At 42.7% G+C, this 22,836-nt stretch overlaps 1 protein-coding gene across 1 annotated transcript in view; it reads right to left on the bottom strand.

Annotated features, from left to right (window-relative positions):
* Positions 1-3,040, bottom strand: part of SYN1 (synapsin I) — a 113,175-nt gene extending 110,135 nt beyond the window's left edge. The window contains exon 1 of the mRNA XM_061614447.1: positions 2,688-3,040. Coding sequence (XP_061470431.1) covers positions 2,688-3,040 — 353 coding nt within the window. The remainder of the gene's footprint in view (positions 1-2,687) is intronic.
* Between the last annotated feature and the right edge of the window lie 19,796 nt (positions 3,041-22,836).

Raw genomic sequence — 22,836 nt, 5'->3', positions numbered from 1 at the left:
GGTATACTTAGTATGTCAGACCAATCATCCTGTGTTAGCCAGTATCCTGTTATTGGTAGTGGCCAGTACCAGACATTAGATAGGAGGTATATAAAACACGCTCTTTCATTTCACGTCCATTCTACAGGAGTCTGTTAAATAGACCAGCTCAGTGCTGATTCACACAACCATTGTATAAGCCATGGTGACGTCACAATGAATTGGCTTCCCACCCTGGAGGGGTCAGGATTTTGGTACACTAGCAAGTCTCCTGAATGCTTTGATATGGACTGAGCTTGCAGCTCCTAGGTCAACCCACTGTTGTTGATTTTCCCACATTTTAAAAAAAACTATTGTATGAACTGGTGCTATCCAAATAGCTTGTGATATTCCTGTCTTCCATAAATTTCTCTGACTCATTTCCTAATCCAGTTATGCGCTTGGCCATTACCATATTCTGAAGCATTCAATTCCAAAGCTCAGTAGGAGGGCTGTATTTTATTAATCCCTATTTATTTTAAACTATGTGTGTGTGCATGTGTGCACACATGCACACAATCTGTTGATTTCATCTTATCAAATTCCACACACAAGAGCCCATCCCATTCATGATGAAAAACTTGAGGTCTCCATCTTCTTACTTATCAATCTTACTTGCCTAACCCTGCTTGGTTATCATAATATTTCAAAATCATTATTCCCTTGGGACAGTTCACAGCATCCATTTTTCACTCTGTAAGGTTGCCCTGACAGAGAAATCAAGGACAGAGGAGAGATGGCTCTCAAGGTATGCCTTACGCAGGAGACACAGGGTCGAACAATTTGATTTAGTTACATGTTATATAGTAAACCTGTTCCCAATTGGTCTCCAGCCTGCGATTTTAGCATTGGAATCAATGTTAGAGGGACTTATGCCTTAATAGGCCTGTGCTCCCTGACTGGTTGATCTCAATTGCCATGTATTGAAACCACAGCTATATGGAGCCTTCTTGATGCGTTGGCTTCTGGAAAACTGTAGGACCATTCACTCGTAAGCTTACAGGCCAGAGTGGCCCAACTCCTGTGGGAAGAGAAGGTCCCCAGCAAAGAAAGTCAGGAGGTTGAGGCAAAAGAATTAAGAGAGGAAGTGTGGAATCAGGAAGGGAACTGAAGCCTGGGTGGGGCCAATGTTGGAAAGGAATCTAGTTTAAGGTGTGTTGGGGCAAGACAATGAGTTGGGGGGGGCTTGGATCTGACTGGTGTGTTTAATCAGAGAGTCACAGGTTTTCTGGACACTTAGAACAAAATGTAGTGTAGCCTCATGAACAATGCTAGTTTTAGGTTATGAGCATTACTAAAGGGATTTGCCATTCTCCCATCCATTCTTATGCCAAGAAGCTGCAAAAGTAACCCAGACAGCTCACCTTCTCCTTCATCTTTCATGAACTGGAGGAGGAGAGAGAGAAAGAGCATCTTCCATTTTGCCCAGTTCAAATCCCTGGACCTCCTGTTTAATCATTAAAGCTATCTCCATACCTTGGGAAGGCCAGCCAACCCAATATGCATACTAGGAAGACTGCCAAATTGGCAGCACCAGCCCAGCTGGCATTTTGACTTCTCAGCCTGTTACAGGTTGGAGCTGCAAGACAAACACTGGCATTTAAAATAAAATAAAATCGTAAACTCTTGAGTTACAAAAACTAAGTAGTACGTCCTTTCCATGGCTACATATATTCACTGACCTATTTCACCTGGGAATATCTCCCCTTGCCTTCCAGTATGCTTTGCCCCTTAATGATAGCCTGCGCTGAGTTAATCTCTGGTCCAACCCAATGGGACACATCACCTGATGGTCATCAGTGTCAGCCAGAGGTATGACACCTTCTTACCCCCATCCTCTTTGTTTATGACCTCCTGCCACTCTGCCAGACAGGCAGCAGATACTCAACAGACACTGTTAGGGCATACAGAAACAGAAAAGTGCAACAGAGAAATAGAGAGATAACGGAAGGGGAAGGGTGGTGCAAGAGCTCAGACAGAGGAATGCATTTAAGGATGGAATTACTGTTGGAAGGTATGGACTAAGAGGTGGGAGAGGGAGGGAGGGATGAACTAGTCTAAAGGAAGATGGGATCTAGCAAAAGCAAGAAGAGGGTGGACAAAGCAATGCACTGGAGGAAATGAGGGGTAGGTAACTGGCTGCCTTGTTGTCTGCTGTGATCAAAGAGCAGCAAAGGGTGGTGGTGAACTGTATGGTTAAAGCAGCCTTTGCCAACCTGGTGCCCTCCAGATGTTTTGGACTATAGTTCCCATCAGCAGTGCTGGCAGCTAGGGCTGATGGGAGTTGTAGTTCAAACCATCTAGAAGACACCAGGATGGCAAAGGCTGGTCACAATTTTGCCACACAGACCCAGACCACAACTGTACCTTGTGCACGAAGGTGCAATTCAATAGGAAACAGTTTGGGAAAGCTGGCATTTGCACCCTCCTCTGAATCACTCCGGAGGGGACACTTGCTACAACTTGATGCCACGACACTAAAAGTGACAAAAGCTGGGGGGGGGGAGGTATGACACCATTTATTTTTAGGATCATTCCACTGATGTTCTTTAGAGAAGTGGGAATGGGGGGGCATAGGTAATTCTCTGTCTCGTCCCCGGGGGGAAGGAAGGAAGGGCTAAGCAGGTCGGGATGAACAGATCCCCCATCTCCCCTTCCCAGATCCTTACCAGTCCGTCCCCGGCTCATCAATCACCAGTAACACTTTGCTGCGCCCCGAGGAGCCTCCGGAGCCGGCAACCCCCCCAACCTGCTCGCTGAAAGTGGCCGCCGCTGCCGCCGTCGTCTGCTTCACCGCGTTGGAGAGAGAGGAGAAAAACCCTCCGGCTCCACCGCCGCCCCCACCAGCCCCGGGGCTGGGGGCAGACGGTGCCCTTTCAGCCGGCGAGATGCTGCCGGGCGATGGGGAGGTGGCGCTGGGGGGCGGCGGAGGGGGCTGCGGGCGCTGAAGGTCCGTCATGTAGCCGTTGGGCAGGTTGGCCATGAAGTTGCTGTCCGAGAGTCGCCTGCGCAGGTAATTCATCTTGGCTCCGAGGGGGCAGTTTTAGGGGGCCGGCGGAATGGGGGGTGGGAGGAGTCCTAACGATGGGGACCCCTCTCTTGGGGTGTCACTTGAGAGATGTGGCGTTCCCCTGTGGGGAATCTCTTGGGGGGAGGGGGATCTAAGTCTTCGAGAAGGGATGCCCACCCACCCCCACCAGACGGCTGCGGTGGCAAGCTCACTGGGTTTGCCCGATGAAATAGCTTCCACCTAAAAGTGGATTCAGAGGTGGTGGCCAGCCTTGCAGGGATCTTTCAAGGGGAGTCGTCTAAGAGGGAGGGGCTCCCTACCGACAGCAGATCTCCTGTGAGGAAGATGAGGTTGCTCTTTTTTTTCCCGCGACCCTCTCTGCTAAGCAGAGGGGCTTCTAGCAGGGATCGTTCCCAAAGAAGGGCGATTCCTTCTGTAGCGATTCGCAGAAGGGATCTCGCTAGCGGGGAAAGGCTCCTCCAAAACGCCCTCTTGGAGCTCCTGCGGGGAGAATCTATGGGGAAAAGCGGGTGTTCTTGTGTCTCTGCGCTTTGGGGAGGGGGGATCTCTAGAGGAGGAAAAAGCCAGCCCGGCACGGCTCCTCCCAAATCCTGGAGCCTTCTGCGATCCTCAGCAACCAGCCCTGCCCAGTTAATCAGTGCTCCTCCGCATGGACTCTCCGAATTCCTTCCTGTCTCCCCTCTGTGGCTGCAGTGGTAGGTGCCTTTCCTCTGCAAAACCAATCCGGGGGTGCACCATGAGCCAATGGGGGTAGGGGAGGATCTCTGCAGCTCTCTCCCCAGCCCCCCTCCCTGGCAGGTATGAATGGTACAGCCCGGTACCCAACAGCAGAGATGCAGGGACAGAGACAGGAGGATACTAATGATGCTGTGCTCTACCCTGGAGTTGATGCGGGTGGTGCCACTGGCCTTAGTGCTGAGGCTGACGTCATGAAGCTGGTTGGAAAGAAATCTATCAATGACTATCAAAACGAGAGAGGCAAGGTTCCCCTGAGATGGGAGGTGGGATGGGGAAACAGTCACCAGGAGGTCCACGAACTTCACCCTCACTCCTCCCACTTTGGTCAGAAAACAAATAACCCAGGCTTCTGAGAAAGAAGGGGAATGAAAGATCTGTTTCATACCTGGCCTACATGGTGACCCAGCCATTTAATGGAACGTTAATTTTAGAATTGTAGAAATGTTTTAAAATTATTTTTAGAGTTTAATATTTTGCATTTTAGCTCATTTTATCTTATTGCACAGCTCTTCCAAAGCTTCTGGCTATGAAGCAGTTTATCAATCTGTAAAACAAATAAATAACAAAATAAAATTTAATGAAAGACCTGTGAAAACAGGTGGAGGAGGGAAAGGTGTACACCACCAAGTACAAAGATTGTGCACACAAGTGTAGAGAGGGAAAGGATGTTGGCCCTGTACAGTGCTTATTTTTGATGTAATTATTTATATAACACCATGCTTTACAGACTAGCATAAGCAGAAAAAAATAAGTAAAAAAGAAAAGAAAAGAAATAAATGGTGACCATCTTAAGTATGATGATTGTGTGGGTGCCCAGTTTATCCCAGGCACACTAAAATAATAATAATGATGATGATGATGATGATGATGATGATGATGATGATGATAATAATAATAATAATAATAATAATAATAATAATAATAATAATAATAATAAATATAGCATGGGCTCAAGCACCAAAACACACCCTTCATCCAAGAGTGAATGCAAGCACACTCTTCATGCAAGACAATGACCAAGGGCATACAGATGGTTCCCCACCCCACCTTCATCTCAAATTTAAGAGAGGCAGGATTTAAAATGCATGTATTTAAATAATTTAAAAATGCAAATGTGAGGAAAATGAATGCAAGGTGCAATACTAGTGGAAACCTATAACAGATTGATAAAGAATGGGGTGGGGTGGAGGAATAAGGATGTGTAATTGATTCTTCCCTATAAATGTAGAACTCATAAGTACATGGAGGGTAGTTGTAAAGAAGCACTGTACGTGGGATTGGGGGATGCGACTGCTTTCATGGTTCAGAAGTTAAGGCAGGCACCTTAACTTACACGTTGTATGTTTTGGGTTGCATGAATGATTTTGTAAATGCCTTAACTCTTCTCTTATACTGAAGGCTTTTTAAAAATAATTCTCAGATTTATTTGATTTTGGCAAGCTTTATGAAAAAGGGGGAATTTACTAAATTACACAAGCCTTCTTGGGGAGGGGATAGCCCAATTTAACTTTGCTGTAGCTCTGTAATGCTTAGTGCTGAGCAAAAGCACTTTACATACTGTATATTATGTAAGGTACAGTATTTTATTCTACATATTATCACTGTGTATTATTATTGTTGTTGTTGTTGTTGTTTGCCCAGTTTCAAGAAGTTTACTAGGCATACAATGTGTTGTACTCTTATCTCCATATTTCCCCCAACAAGGGAAGCTGAGCTAACCCATGATGTGAGTGCTTTACAACATGGCTAGAAGATAGTCCATTGTTGTCATCACAGACTGCGGATCAAGTGAATATGGCAGAGTTTTGAAAAGAGATGCAGAGCAGAGCAGTAGATGGGAAGTAAGCCAAGCCAGAAATCAAATAAAGATATAGCAGCTCCTCTGCCACCCACCTCAAAAAATGGTTTTGGATGAAACTGATTCTCTAGATTCTTTCCAGCCTGGCTTTCAGCCTGGTTTTAACATGTAGGCTCCTTTGATCATCCTAATGAATAATCTGTGCTGGTAAATGGACTGGGGTGGGGTGGGGGGCCCTCCTGGATCTCTCAGTGGCATTAAGTACCATAAGTCATGTTATCCTTCTAGGGCATCTCAAAGGGAAGGGAACTGGGGGTACAGTGTTGAGGTGGCTCCTCTCACTTCTGAGAGGTAAGACCCAGAAAGTAGTGTTGGGAGACTAATGCCCTTTCCCCTGGCTAGTGGCCTATGGGGTTCTGCAAAGATCCATTCTGCTTAACATATATATGAAACCACAGAGATAGTGATCTGGAGATCTGAGTTGTGGAGTTTCCACCAGTATACTGATGATGCCCATCTTTCTGTCTCTGTTTTCATTTTCATCTGACCCTAGGGTAGCGGCTGAGAGGCTGAACCACTGTTTGGTAATTGTGAAGGATGGAAGAGGTGGAACACACTGACATTTAAACCTGATAAAACAGAAGTACTATTAGTGGATAGACCATGGGTTTGGGCCTACAGCCAATCTTGCATGGGGTTGCACTCCCCTTGAAAGATCAGGTTCATAGCTTGGTGAAATTCCTTGAGCCGTCTCTCCTACTAAATGCACAGGTACTGGTGGTGACAAGTGGTGCCTCTTTCCAGCTTTGGATGGTTCACCAACTACAATAGTCATTAATGCTCTAATGACCTCCAGATGTGACTATTGTAATACGCTTTTTGTGAGAGTGCTCTTAAAAAGTGTTCAGAAGTTGCATCTAGTGCAAAATGCTGCAGCCAAGCTGCTGACAGGTCCTAGTTATTTTGATCTCAATATGCCAGTTTTGTACGGTCTGCACTGGTTGCTTGATTCCAGGCCCACTTCAAGATGCTGGTGTTAGCCTGGCTTGGCACCTAGGTACCTTAATGACCACCTTCTTCCATATGTTCCTCCCTGCATGGTCTGATCATAATCTGAGGCCCAGCTCCAGATCCTTTGATCCCATAAATCAGGGACAGGAAACTGTGGCCCTATTCCAGATGTTGTTGGACTCAAACTTTCATCAGCCCCAACCAGCATGGCCAATGGCCAGAAGTGATGGAAGTTGTAGTCCAGCAACATCTGGAGGGCCATAGGTTTGCCATACCTGCCATAAATCTTGGCTGGCGTAACCAGGGCCAGAGCTTTTTCTGTAGTTTAATGCCTTGCCAAGTAAGGTGCATCAGGATGCATCACTGTATTGTTTTAAGCACCTAGTAAAATGTGTCTGTTTAAAAAGGCTTTTGACTGATGGGTTTTTTTTCTGCTGCTGCTGCTACTGGTTTATCTCTAATTTTGTTATGCTTGTTATGACATTTGTTATTGAGGTTTAGGTTTTTGATTTTGATATGAATGGGAAGACTGCTACATATTTTATTACTGTTAAGTTTGTATTTGTTAGCAGCCTGGAGTTTTTTATTGAAAATTAGATGGGATATACATTTTTAAAATTAAAAATAAATTTAAGTAATTTAAATTAAATTAAGTAATTTAAAATAAAACACACACGAAGAAGCACCTAACACAGAGACAATCATGTGAAGCAGCATTTCATTTGCAAACACACACACACACACACACACACACACACACACACACAGTTTGAGAATTATCTCTGTGAAGCTGAATGATCCAGAACAGATAACAAAATTATATAAAAAGTAAGCACACTTACCCAGAAATAACCCCACACTGAACATGGATGAGTTACTTCTGAGTAAATATTCTAGAATTCAACTTTGCCTGTGTTGTGGTGTTTTACAGTACTAGCCTAACCGTGTCTACTGCAAAGTAAGCCCTATTTAATTCCATGAGGCTTACTCCCAGGTAAGAGGAGTTAGGCTTGCAGCCTAATATCCTTAACTAAAAACATAGGAGAAGAAATAGCAACACAAACACATGCAAAACTACTTCACGTACAAATACATGCAGCAACAATTCACAAGCAAACACATAAAAACACACAAAGCAGCATTTCACAACCATGCACCCATCTGCAACAGCATCCCTTCTCACATCTACTGTCTTCCGTAGCTTGCAGCATGCTCACTCTGGTGATGACAATTTTTCTTTTGGGAATCAGGCTCCATCTGGGAAGCATTAATCTGGCAGTGCTGAACAACTTAAACAAAAGAAGAATATAAATAAATGAGTCTGTATTTAGATAACTGCTTGAAACAGGAACTTTTGAGTCCTCCTAACTTTTAGGGATGCACACAGATTTTCACAAAACTAGGATAAAGAAGACCTCTGCAGTGTCCTTGAATCTGGCAAATTAACCGACCAAAATGAGAAAATTAAGGTATATTTTGAGTGGGTGCAAAAATGGTAGGAAACATGGGGACACCTCACACCAGAAAGCAAAAATTCAAAACTATGACATAGCCATTCTTTTTCAACTGTTTCTGAAATGTGGCCAGATTCTACTCTTTGCCAGGTAGATCAAATTTCAGGAAAAAGCATCTTGATTTTATGACAACTGAAACTTTCAGTCTTTATAAGGATAGAATGCTGAAAAAGCAAATGACTTAACTATAAAGCTGTTCCTATGGCAATATCATCAGTCAGGATGCTAACTGGATGCAGCTTGATACTAAAGCTGTTCCCCCTCTTCTGAATGCCAGAAGTGTGAGTGAATGAAATAACTTAGATGAGTCCATAATGTCATAGATTCCTTTGGCTGTAAACACACTAGACACCAGAACAAAGCATTTTCATTAGACACACCTGGAGGGGGAACTAGGTTGATCTGTCGAGCTGTTGTGAAATCTCTTTAAAGCTGAATTTTAAAAACAACAACACTCAAGCTGATCCCACCAGGTTTTACAGTAAAAAGGGGTGGGGTGCCTGTTGGGCTGGTGACCAGTAGGCATTACTGTCTCTAGTAGTTTTCCATGAAGCCTGCAAGTGTGAAGACGTAACTGTGGTTAAGGGGGAGTTATGTCTATGCCCTGTCTGGGAATGGACGGCCAGGGCCGTTGCTATGGTAGCCATCTGATAGCGACTGGGAAAGTTCTAACAGAGTCTATGTGTTGTGGTTCTTCTGAATTATGCCTCTGAGCTGAGAGGCTGTCTTTTGTGATTATCTATGGAGAGAGATGTACCAGAAGGGGGGTGACTGAAGAATCTCTACATGTATTTACTCTTAAGCCTCTGGCCTTAATGTCTTTCAATAAAGACTCTTAACATGCTCTGAAGAAGTTTCTTGCTCAACTTAACTCCAACGTAATGTATGCTGTCTCACAGAACAACGCACACACGCCAACAGTGGTAGCAGAGGATGGTTGCGCTCCACAGCGCATTACACGGGAGTAAGTTGCTGGTCTGAACGGCAGACGGAGTTCCAGAGAGGGCAGCTTGATTGATTGTACCAGACGGAGGTGAGCAACATGGCTGTAAACCTGTCTGGGGGAGGCTGGCCGATGGAACGACTTAATGACAAGAATTATGGCAGCTGGAAGCCGAGGATGCAGGCTTTGCTGATAACAGAGGATTTATGGGATGTGATTAAGGAAAAACCCCCGGCGGTACTGACCGCGGCCTGGAAGCGTCGAGACCAGAGGGCGCAGGCGTTTATAATCTTGGCTCTATCGGATTCTCAACTGATGCGTGTGAGAGATGAGCCGTCGGCTAAACAGATCTGGGACGCATTGCAGGATTTGTCCCAGGAATGGCAGCGGAGGCAGGAGGCGCAGAGAGCCCAGCCGGTGGAGGCTGTCAGAAGCAAGGAGGAGAAATGTGCCGAACCGGAGCAGGCTGTCGAAAGCAGACAGGAAAACAAGCGGGAGCAGCAGCGGCTGAAGTCTTGTTTTGCCAGTGGGGCTCGTGAAGATTGTGCAATCAAGCGAAACTCCAGGGACGGAGGCTTGAAGCAGGGAAGTGTGAAATTTGTTTGTAAACAGAAGTCTAAAGACTTGGAACAAATTAACTTTATTGTCGACAGCGGAGCAAGCCATATATTAATCAAAGACAGGAGTCTGTTTTACACGTCTACAGATGAGCAGGACTTTGTTTTACTTGCTGATGGATCACGGAAATCCGTAAAAGCTAAAGGTCTGGTGAAATTTGACAAACTTGGACTAATAACAGACTGTTTGTTTGTTCTGGAATTGGCTCATAATATTTTATCAGTTAGAAAACTGGTGAGTTGTAATTATTCAATTTTGTTTCACAAATACCAATGTTTTGTAATGAGGGGAGATCAAGTGTGCATGCAGGGAAGCCTTGATGATTCACAGTTTAAAATGTCCATGGGTGTGAAGTGTGCTGATGCCTTGAGTTTAATGGGGCGGAAAGGGAATGACCGCCAGAGCTGTAAGAAGACAGCTGTTAAAAGCACACAGCCACAGTATTCATGTAATGCAGTCAGGCTGATGCCTGAAAGAGTGCATCGCAGCCGAGTTTACAAGCCACAGGGTAAGAGACGTGGCAAACGTGCACCTAGAGCACAAGAGAATGCATATTTCAAAGTTTGGTGTCCAGAAACACAGCAGTTAATTCTGAGCAGAAGCATTAAAGTCTCAGAAAAGCCTTGGGATCAAAGGGAGACAGTCCTTCTTACAGGAACAAATGACACACAAACACAAACACGAACACAATCACAGAAATTTCAGCCAGATGTTGACATTAAAGTGGAAGGTACACAAATACCTCTCAGAGATGCTTTGCATGAGCTCATTTCTGGAAAACGCAGATCAAAGAAACGAAAAGCTGAGGAAATGGAAGCTCCTGCGCAGGTTGTGCCAAGCACAAGCACAAATGGGGGGGCAGAGAGAGCCGAGGCTCTGGTTCCTTTAAGACGCTCCACGAGAGCGAATTTAGGCAAACCGCCTGACAGATTTACTGTGGGATTAATAACAAGTCCTGGAATGAATAAAGTTGTAGACATGGATCCTGAGACACTTTATTTGACATGTGTTGAACCAAAGTTTGAGTGAATAAAGTTTTGAACTGTACTGAGATGTAAGTTTGAACTGTACTGAACTGAAAATGCAATGTACTGAAATGTATTGCAAGAGGTATTGTAGAAATGTATGACTGTATGACTATGTATTATGGAGATGTATTTCATGTGTATTTTGCAGTCTTAATGGAAAAAAGGGAGGCTGTTGGGCTGGTGACCAGTAGGCATTACTGTCTCTAGTAGTTTTCCATGAAGCCTACAAGTGTGAAGACGTAACTGTGGTTAAGGGGGAGTTATGTCTATGCCCTGTCTGGGAACGGACGGCCAGGGCCGTTGCTATGGTAGCCATCTGATAGCGACTGGGAAAGTTCTAACAGAGTCTATGTGTTGTCGTTCTTCTGAATTATGCCTCTGAGCTGAGAGGCTGTCTTTTGTGTTTATCTATGGAGAGAGATGTACCAGAAGGGGGGTGACTGAAGAATCTCTACATGTATTTACTCTTAAGCCTCTGGCCTTAATGTCTTTCAATAAAGACTCTTAACATGCTCTGAAGAAGTTTCTTGCTCAACTTAACTCCAACGTAATGTATGCTGTCTCACAGAACAACGCACACACGCCAACAGGATGGGTAGAAAGCTAGAATGAGTTGGCTCTGCCTGTCATTGGCTCTGACTCCACCTCTTGTTGGCCTTTCTGCCTTTTGCCCTACCAGTTCCAATGGACACCAGCCACTACTGAGCACTGGAGACAGGATAAGTGTATAACATATCATTGGTTTGACCCAGTCAGTATTTATGATGATAGATGCACTATCCATAGTGCTGAAGGTGCTGGTGCCTTTGTCCATGGTGCTGATTAAACCTTACTCTTCTTTATACCGTTCGTTCCAGTCTTCAACACAGCAGCTGTAAAGATCCCTTGAACCCACAGGCATCTCTGATGTTCCAATTGCCCTTTGACCCTTAAGACAAGATACCATACCTTTTCTCCATACAAGCCTAGTGAGTAGGAGACATTATTAGACTAATGTAATAAACCAAGTTGAGGCTGATACTCAAATTGTCTTTGCAGGAGTGGGTTGCCAAGACAGCAGGTTAGGATCCTAGCAAGTTGGTTCCTCCAAGCATCCAGATCTCAGGTTTGCTTGTGCAATTTTAAGATCTTTATTTCTTTACAGAAAGAGGAACAGAGAAAGGGGGTTGACTGTTTTGGCCCCTGCTAGAAATTATTATTGGATCTGAAGGACAGGGAAATGTCCAGGATTCATATATACATTTTATGAGGGTATTCAATATATGTCACCCCCTAAAAAAAAATGTTAGTGAAGGTAACAGTAATGATGGTGATATGTGGCAAAAATTAACACAAGATCATGTACGCACATGTATCTAGCTGTGATGACTCATGTCTCATGTTCAATATTTGCTGGAGTCAGCTTAAGCTCAAATACTAAGTTAAACCCCTAGGTGTTGAACATCCTGTGCCAAAATATTTCAGAGGGTGAATTACATCTTATTTTGTCTCTTTGTTATTGAATAAGTAAGCTGTTGAGCTACTGAACCCTGTGTAGAGCTCTCTCTCAACCTTAAGGGTGTATTCACACCAGCTTGTTTCTCAAGATATTTCTGGGAACAATTTATGTTGTTTGCAACAGATTGAATGGATCAGTGTTTCCCTTTGGGGGTGATTGAAGAGATGGTCAGGGTAGGATGGGGAGGGAGTATGCTCCTTTTCTAAAAGAATAAACTTTCCTCATTATGTTCTTAGTAGTGAATTTCACAGCACATAATTTTCTGTGTCTTTATTTTTTATTTTTTAAAACACAGAGCATGAGAAGCCCAGGTCATAAAGTGTCTGAACCTGCTGTGGTTTTATTTCTAAAAGAAAGTAAATGTTGACAGTAAATTTAACTACATCTCCCACAGGCCTGGTGGGAATAGTCTCTTGTTCTTGCATTGTCTCCTGTTTCCTTGCTAACTGCTGTAATTGCACGTCTCAGTTCCAGACCTGCCAGGGTTTCTTTAGGTGTTAATAACACACTTGCCTAGTTGTGTGTCTGCAGGGCCTGGCTGTATTTTAAATTACACCTCATCATGCTGCTACAGTCTCGCTGAACAAAACTGTATTGCATTGAAGGGTGGGGGGAGGGAGGTGCCTTTTTTAAGTAAGTGTGTGTACTGTGTACCATCCAACTCATAATTCTGCACATGCAAAAGTATGTACAGTTATCCACCTTTAGATGCTTGTCAAAGTCCCTGATAACGTTCTGGACATGGCATATACATTGTTCAGGTATATTAAGTCAGCATGGACGTATCAGCATTTCATTACCAGGACTAGTGAGCAATGGTGTGTATATATGTATGTAGGTATGATAGCATCTGTTCTAACAATTTATTGTGTATTTTGGTCATAGCTGCCTTGGGCATTGCACAAGGAATTAAATTTAACAAATAAATAATGATAGATCTGTCACATTTATATGCATGAAAAGTGCTGTTCTGAATGTGATCCTGTATATTTCAGTATTAGTATACTTATACAAAAATGGCTGCAATGCAGAATTATGTGTATGTCTGCGTGCTTTCATGTATGTTTGTTTGTTTACTTGCTTGCTTGCTTGTTTTTGTGGCCCTTTGACTCTTTCCCTCACATTTTCTCATTAGGGGCTACAACTTAAATGAGGCTGCCTCAGAAACTGTGAAAACTTCTGCTGCTGCAGTGGGGGAGGGGCAGGGGAGAGGAATGCAAGGGGAGAGGATTTTCTGCTCTAGCATCACCATGACAACCACACTGAAAGAACCCTAGAAATCCCATTCTCTCCTCTAGACCAATCCTGGCCTTTCCCAGTGGTGAGAGCTGGGAGGGGGGTGATGAGGAGAACAGAGAAAGAACAATGGCTAAAGAGAGGTTCTTGACCACTCTAGGTCCCAAGGGGATAACTAGGATAGGCATGAGGGTAGATTTCCCCCTATTAATCTAGCAGGGGTCCAGTTTAGCTAGGGTGTGCCACTAGATGTCACTGCTGCCCCAATTTCATTCCACTCAGCAAGGGGGAAGATATCCTGTTAAATATTTATCTTAATCCATGGATGGGAATATCCATGGATGTTGCTGGATTGTCATAACTCCCATCATGCCTAACCATTGACCATGGTGACTGGGCTGATGGGAAGTGGAGTCCACAACAGTGGCTCCCACCTTTTTCTGACAGGGTGTGTGCCTTTTAACAGCCACAAAGTGGACAGAAATTAAACAAGTGTCACTCTTTCCAGGCCAGAGCATGGAAAATTCTCCTTAGAATCATAGAATAATAGAGTTGGAAGAGGCCTATAAGGCCATCAAGTCCAACGCCCTGCGCAATGCAGGAATCCAAATCAAAGCATTCCCGACAGATGGCTGTCCAGCTGCTCTTGAATGCCTCCAGTGTCGGAGAGCCCACTACCTCTCTAGGTAATTGGTTCCATTGTCGTATCGCTCTAACAGTTAGGAAGTTTTTCCTGATGTCCAGTCGAAATCTGGCTTCCTGCAACTTGAGCCCATTATTCCATATCCTGCACTCTGGGACGATCGAGAAGAGATCCCGGCCCTCCTCTGTGTGACAACCTTTTAGCTAGCTTGCTAATCAGAATATCATGGGGCACTTTGTCAAAAGCTTTGCTGAAGTTGAGATATATTATGTCCACAACCTTGAGATATATTATGTCCCGGACTTCCGGGAAGGGTGACTTAGCCTGTGCCTGCTTTTGAGACGGGCTCCTGCCTCAAAAGAAGCTTATTCAGATATATCAGTCAGTTTTTTTTTTTTTTTGACTGATTAAACTTCTCCCGGGTAGGGAGAAACGAAGAGATTAACCTCAAAGCCTATTTTTGTTGGGACGACCAGATCTCATTAATTTATGGGACGAGGTCCAGCCGACGAAGGTGGGACGGATTTTCAACAAGCTCTATCTGATAAAGCGATCGTTCATCTTTTCTTCAAAGAGAGAACGCACTAACAGGCAAGCACCCTTCTTTCTATATTTTTTTTTACTTGACTTAAATTGTTGCTGTTTAAAAGAGATTTGCCAGATTGATCGGTTTTTGACATCTCACCGGGGAGCCATAACTTCTCTCTGCTATTCACTAATTAATAGCTTATCTCTGTTTTTGTTGCAAAAAGCTGTCCTGGATTTGCATTCTAAAGATATACACAGAAGAGGGATTTCTATTCCTGATTTTTTATTCTGAAGAATATTATATTGTCTGAGACTACTCTCTTTTTGGTTTATTTTATTTTGACGAATCTGTTTCCTGACGACGCCATTAATTGTTTCGATCCTGGGAACTGCATTTTGTTTACTTAAGCATGGAGAGATAAGGCTGTCTGTTCTGTTTATACTGTGATGTCACCAAGTTTGGAGTATTAACCCAATTGTTGCTGAAATAAGAAGTGGTTCTCTTTTATTTTTCTTTTAAAATGGCAATTAAGAAAGTGGCTGAGAATCTGGAAGTAACTATGTTTCAGAAAATAATGGATGAGATTGAGATAACGAAACGAACCCTGCGACAGGGTTGTAAGGAGCTGAAAATTGAATTGAGCAAAATGATACAGGAGTCTAAAGAAATAGGGGTCCCTGTGAGAGAGGAGACCCTGGAGACTGGAACAAATGTGGAACAGGAAAAAGACCTGCGACGGGGTTGTGGGGAGCTGAAAATTGAATTGAGCAGGGTGACGCAGGAGCTTAAAGAAATAGGGGTCCCTGTGAGAGAGGAGACCCTGGAGACTGGAACAAACGTGGAACAGGAAAAAGATTTGGAGTTTATGGATTTTAGAAATAAAATCTACTGTTTGGAATTCAATGTTATCTCTGAAGAAATTAATGAAGATTCTAGAGATAAAGTTATCAATGGCATGGATAATCTTCTGGACTGGGATGATGTGATGGAGCCTAATATAGAGAAAACCTATGGAATTAACTGCAGCCATGTGACAATGGAAAAACTCTCAAGAGATGAGCCAGTGCATTTTGAAAAAAAGAACAGAGATATGATTTTACAGCAGTATTTCAGCAACTTATTCAGAATGGATGGCAAGAAAATATTTGGGATAGAGGTAATTCCCATCAGACTCTTACTATATGACTATGGCTATGACAGCAAGATTATTATGGAATACTGATAATGGAAGATTGGACACTGAAATTACTGGATTTAACAGGACTATCGAAGATGGAAGATGGAAGATGGAACTAATAGGGATAATAGAATAATGGCTACTGAAATTATTGAACCTAACAGATTCTGATGAGATGGATTGATTGAAATGTTTATTTTGACTATGGTTATGACAATAAGATTATTATAATTAGTAATGAGATGGATTAATCGATATGCTTATTTGGAAAAAAATTGATAGATATATTTCTTAAAGAACTGAAACCTCTCTTTGACTTTTTGTGGAAAGAATAAAGTAATGTTTATGAGATTTGATGATTAAGTAAGATAACTACTGGAGGAAAGTGATTTTATAATATGATTTAAGAGACAGGATTGTTATATATTATAGACTTATAACTGATTTGATCTGTGACAAATGGGAAGTCAATATTTTACTCTTTATTTTTGTTTTTTTTTGTTTTTTTGTTCAATTATTTTTGATTTTGTTTTTTGTCTTTGAATGTTTTGTTTTGTATGTTTTATGAAAATTTGAATAAAAATTATTGTTGAAAAAAAAAGAGATATATTATGTCCCACAGTCTACAAGGGAGATTACCCGATCAAAAAACGAGATAAGATTAGTTTGGCAGGATTTGTTCTTCATAAATCCATGTTGGCTTCTAGTAATCACTGCGTTGTTTTCAAGGTGCTTACAGACTGACTGCTTTATAACCTGCTCCAGAGTTTTTCCAGGGATTGACGTTAGGCTGACTGGTCTGTAGTTCCCCGGTTCCTCCCCTTTGCCCTTTTTGACAATAGGGACAACATTTGCTCTCCTCCAGTCATCCTGCACTTCACCAGTCCTCCATGATTTCGCAAAGATAATAGACAATGGTTCTGAGAGTTCTTCAGCTTGTTCCTTCAATACTCTAGGGTGCAGTTTATTGGGCCCTGCCAATCTGAACTTGTTCAAAGTGATAAGGTATTCCTTGACCATTTGTCTATCAATCTCAAGCTCTAATCCTGCCCCTTCTACTTCACGTTTCCCGGGAGGGTCATAGACCCCTTTTTGGGAGAAGAGTGAGCCAAAGTAGGAATTGAGCACTTCTGCCTTTTCTTTGTCATCATTTTGCCATCCTCATTGAGTAGCTGTGCCACCATTTCTTTTCTCTGTCTTTTACTATGGACATACCTGAAGAAAGCTTTTTTGTTGCTTTTAGCATCCCTCGCTAACCTCAGATCGTTCTCAGCTTTAGCCTTCCTGACGCCATCCCTGCAATTCTGTGATACCTGCCTGCACTCTTCCTTTGTGGCCTGGCCTTCTTTCCACTTCCTGTATGTGTCTTTTTTGTTTTCAGGTCATCCCTAAGCTTTTTGTGAAGCCACACTGGCTTCTTCTGCTGTTTCCCCCTTTTTTCCTGGTAGAAATTGCTTGCCATTGCACTTTTAGAATTTTCTTTTTTAGAAACTCCCACCCATCTTGGATTTCTTTTCTCATTAGGGTTGCTTGCCATTGGACCATATTTACAATTGTTCTGAGTTTATTAAAAGCAGCTTTCCTGAAGTCCAGGTTGTGCGTGTGGCTACTCTCAGCTTTTGCTTCTGTTAAAATCAAGAATTCAAGTATGGTGTGCTCACTTTCCCCCAGAGTTCCCGTAACTGCCACTTCATCCACCAAATCATCTCTATTGGTTAGAATCAAGTCCAGGATAGCTGATCCTCTGGTTGCTTCCTCCACTTTCTGTAGGAGAAAGTTATCTCCAACCCATGTCAGAAATTTCTTGGAGGGGCCGTGTTTGGCAGAATTTGTCTCCCAACAGATATCGGGATAATTGAAGTCCCCCATTACTACTACATCATGCCTCCTCACAACATTGGTAATTTGCTTTTCAAAAGTTACATTCTTGTCTTCTCCTTGATTGGGTGGTCGGTAGTAGACTCCAAGCATCACTTTCCTTTTATTACTTGCCCCATTAATTTTAATCCAAATACTCTCGGTGGAGCTACCAAGCTCATCTTCCTGTATTTCTGTGCAGGGATATATATATTTAACATATAGCGTGACTCCACCTCCCTTTTTATTCCTTCTGTTCTTTTTGAACAAGTTATATCCTTGCTGTATTCCAGTCATGGGAGTCATCCCACCAAGTATAACTTATACCTATCAAGTCATAATTACCCTCCTGTATTAAGAGTTCAAGTTCATCCTGCTTGTTTCCCATGCTCTGCACATTAGTATACAGACATCGAAGACCATGTGATTTATGGCTTGGCTTCCTTACTACATTTTTCTGAGGACTGTTACTGGGCCCCATTAGAGCCAATCTCTCTGTTCCCATTACTGTGCACAAGCCTTCATCAGTCGTTACTACCAAGTTTACGTCTCCCTCCCCCTTAGGATTCAGTTTAAAGCCCTCCTGATGAACTTCATCATGCTGTGGCCAGACACATTCTTCCCAGTCCTTGTGAGATGCAACCCATCACTTGCCAGCAGTCCATCTTCCAGGAAGCATAGTCCGTGGTCTCAGAATCCAAATCTCTCACGTTGGCACCACTTTCATAGCCATTCATTCACACAGAGTATGTTTCTTTCCCTTTCTACTCCTTTTCTAAGTACTGGAAGGTTGGATGAAAAAACTATCTGGGCCCCAAAGTCCTTGAGTTTCCTTCCCAGAGCTTCAAAGTCTGATGTGATTTCTTCATAGCTCCGTTTGGTGGTATCATTTGTTCCCACATGGATGAGGTGAAAGGATACCTGTCAGTGGGCTTGATGAGTGATGGCAACCCTTCTGTCACATCTCTAATCTCCTAGTAGACAGCATACCTGGTGAGTCCATGGATCTTCTTGGCATACTGAGGTTTCGATCCCACGCAGTAGGGAGTCTCCCACTACTAGTACTCTTCTTGTTGTGGGGTGTGGTTTCATTGCCCCTGCTTGATTGAACTTCAGCCTCTTGCTCGTTGTAGCATGGGGTCTCCTGTAATTCTTCCACCGCAGGCTGTCCTCCAATCTCATCCTCGAGTGGTTGAAAGTGGTTCCATAGTTCCACTGGTGAAGGGTGTCTTCTAGCTCTTCTGCTCCTGTCACCCTTTCCCATGGAGTTTCCTCCACTTCATTGTTCCTCTCCAAAGCAGTCTCCTCTGCTGTTGTTCTTCCACCTCCACTTCTCTTTGCTGCTGTTGTTCCCGCATTCTGTCTAAGAACTCTTCATCTTCTCTTATAGTCCTCAGTGTAGCCACCTGCCGTTCCAGGCCTCTCACTTTTTCTTCCAACAGTGCCATGAGCTTGCACTTGTTGCACATGTACACCATGTTGTTCTCAGGCAAGAAAACAAACATGGCACACACCTTGCAGGTCATAACCACTGGAGCATCCTTCCCATTCATTCTCTCTTCTATCGTTTGTTTCTTTCTAACTACTTGTTTTGGAGTGGCCTGTGCTTTGTCCTGTCCTACTTCAGGGTAAACTTGAGAGTCCCACTGGTATGTGGTGCGCTGTACAAGGAGAATTAGTAATTTATTTATTTATTAGGGACCTCCCCTGTTGAACTCCTTTGTCAAACTCTCCTTTGTCAAACTCCTGTTGAGTTTCTGTCTGTTAAGACACAGTTAAAGGCTCACTGAGGCAGGGGGGGGGAAGGGCTATCTAGCCAGCTATAGTGGCCATAATTGATACTTCTGCTGAGACTCTGGCAACCTGCCCCTTACATTTAAAGCAGTGTCATATCGCTTTAAACAGCTATGGCTTCCCACAAAGAATCCTAGGAAGAGTTCCCTGGAAACAGGGATTGATTGTTAAGTCACTTTGGGAACTGTAGCTCTGTGACAGGAATAGAGGTTTCCAAACAACTCACAGCACTCTTAACAAGCACCAGTTCCATGATTCTGAATAAATACTGTGACATTCAATACGATATTATCCATAGAAAGAGATGGTCTGCCTGCATATAGTTGCACACCCTCCAGTTTTTCACAGATGAAATTTGTGACACTTATGCATACTTGTAGCACCTCTAGACTCATACCAAATATAACTCTCTGAGTCCCTCCCACATTACATGTTGCTAAAGGCACTTCTCTGCAGGATGCATGTTTTAATATTGTTTTAAATGGTTGCTTCAATAATCAGCTGCTCTGGGAACCCTTTTAAGGTTGAAGAGTGAGTTATACAATATATGTAAATCAATGAATATTAATTGATTCTGCCTTAGTCCTGGCTGATGAAGCAAGATGCTTCAGTGAATCATTCATACATTTTTCCCCAAAAAGAGACAGAGAGAGAGAGAGAAGTATAATCTTATATATGTCAACTCAGAAGTAAGCCCATTGAATTCACTGGGTCTTACTCCCAGGTAAGTAAGTGGACAGAAGATTGCAGCCTAATAATGCTTAGTAGGCTGTTTCAGGCCACAACAGATTGGTTGTACTTCCAGACATTTGTTATGTGAAAAGCTGATGGCAGTTGGGGGGGGATTTCATTTATTTAATTTTATTGGTATCCATGTTGTTCTACAAAATAATTATATTCAAGGTAGCTTACAAAATCTAAAAATCAAAATTATAAAGCATAAACATCAAATCATTCAAACCACAATTGAAATGTAAAAGTATATATTGCAAAAGGTGTACATTATAAAACTCATTGCAGCAACCAAGTTAAAGACTTTTAAAAACAGCAAATTGTTAACCATCAACCTTGCTTAAATAAATGTGTTTTAAGTGCCCACCTAAACACAGGAAAAAAGGGCGCCTAACAGACCTCTAGAGAGAAGGCACTGTCATCATTTTAGATGAACGGGAAGTACTGCACTTAAAATTTGTGCCTACTAATGTGCACCAGAAACAAGATGCATTTTCATTTTGGGGGTGGGGTGAAATAAGAATTCTAGTGCAGCAGTTCCCAAACATTTTCTCCCCCATGGACCACATGCAAATTGCTGAGGGGCTTGGCGGACTACTTAATGAGTTTCTGTTTGTTGGAGCAATTGTGATGCACTGTGCTAGATGCTGTATGATTGTTAATTGCATTTTTATTGCTTCTTTTATTTCTGATGTTGTTTCTTATTGCATGTGTAAAGTAAAAGTAAGGAATTAAGGTTGATGTAGCAGTATAAATCCTGAGAGTATTTAATATAATAAAATAACATACAACACAAATTTGACTGTATAACAAAATATATCTGGAGTCAAACAAATAAAGTTTTTGATAAAAGTATATAGCAAGAACAATTAAAAGTATGGAAGTTGTTTCTGATATAGGTCAAAAATAGTTGAAGTATTCAGTTTCTTATGCTGTGAAGGTATTTTCAAGAAGGTCCAGCCAGACGCGTTTTGACACAGAGTGTCTTTTTCAATGGCTATACAGATGGCTCTCATAAGTCAAATATAATATAATATCCAATGAATTATTGCAATCAATGCTTTTTGCACATTGTCCTTGTCCACAAGTTTTTTTATATGCCATAGAAATAAAATCCATAGAAATCCACAGAATTCAAACTGTAATACAATAAAATACAGATTAAGAAACAAAAAAGCAACAAAATACAATTAAAAATCAATATGAATATTTAATGTGGATACGTCATGGACCACATGAGTGAAGCTTCATGGACCACTGGGGTCCACAGACCACAGGTTTGGGAAGCCCTGCTTTTGTTCATGTGTGTGTACACTAAAACTACAATCCTGAAGGGGTGAGAAATCCATTTTGATGGTCCATCATCAAAGGTTAATAGAGTCCGATGGACTCCTGAATGCTCTGGGAAAATTTCCAGTGGATAGAACTAGTGATCCTGTTGAGGCCCTAGTCTTGCTATGGGAAGACTAAATACAGAGGACTATTGACCCGACTGCTCTTGAAGGCCCTTTCTGTTGCTATGGAGCCCACAATAGGTCCTGGTATTGTAGTGAGCTATGAGCAATGAAACAGGCCAGACGATGTTGATACAAGACTCCTGGTTCTCCTTTATCTCTCTGTGGCTTTTAATACCATTGACTATGGTGTCCTTCTGGATTAGTAGTTTGGGAGCTGAAGGCACTATTTTACAGTAGCTCTGCTGCTTTCTACAGAGCAGGTTTTAGAAAATGACGTTTGGCTCCTTGATAAGTACTCTATGGGGTGCTGCATGGCACTATTTTGCTCTAATGCTATACATCATTTATATGAAGCTGTTTGGAGCAGTCAGTGAATTTGGAGTGCAGTGTCATCAGTTTGCTGATGACACAAAGCTCTACTTCTGTGTAACATCTGAATCAGGAGTGGCTGTGCATGTTCTGAATCCTGTGGATGTGCAGTTCTTGAGTTTGGGAGACTGGCCAAATGCCAGAGCTTGACAGAGTCAAACACTCTCTGAAAGAACAGGTTTGTAGCCTGGGGATATTCTTAAATCCATCTTTATAACTAGAGGTCGAATTGACCTCAGAGGCTAACAGTGCCTTCTACCAGCTTCAGCTGATACACTAACTATGAGTGTTCCTCAACAGGGATAACGTAGCTATGGTTGTTCATGCACTGGTCATTTCAAGCCTGGATTATTGCAATGTGCTTTATGTGGGGCTGCCCTTGAGGTTGCTCTCAAAGCTGTATCTAGTTCAAAATGCAGCAGCTTGACTGCGAGGTAGAGACTACCATTCACATGTAGCACCTTCACTGAGAGAACTACATGAGCTGCCAATAAGCTACCTGGCTAAGTTCAAGATTTTATTGTTGATATATACATCCCTATACAGTTCAGGGCAAGGTTACCTGCGGGACCATGTCTCCCCCTACACCCCTGTCCAATTTCTGTGGCCTATTGAAGATGCTCGGCTGACAGTATCTCATGGTTCGGTCAGCCTCTGCACAGAACAGGACAGGCCTCAGTGTTGCAGCACTGGTTCTTTGGAACTCCCTCCCTCTTGAAATATGCCAGCTTCCTACCATTGTGGACTTTGTGGCATATGCTGAACACATTTTTCTTCACTCAGGCTTTTCTAGTTTAATGCTGTTCCATTTGTTCACAGACAGCATTTTGAATATGCCTGAAATC

This window comes from Rhineura floridana, chromosome 3, assembly GCF_030035675.1.
Source record: "Rhineura floridana isolate rRhiFlo1 chromosome 3, rRhiFlo1.hap2, whole genome shotgun sequence".
In the NCBI taxonomy this organism is placed as follows: Eukaryota; Metazoa; Chordata; class Lepidosauria; order Squamata; family Rhineuridae; genus Rhineura; species Rhineura floridana.
Note: the sequence above shows the minus strand (reverse complement) of the source record. Positions and strands in the feature narration are given on the sequence as shown.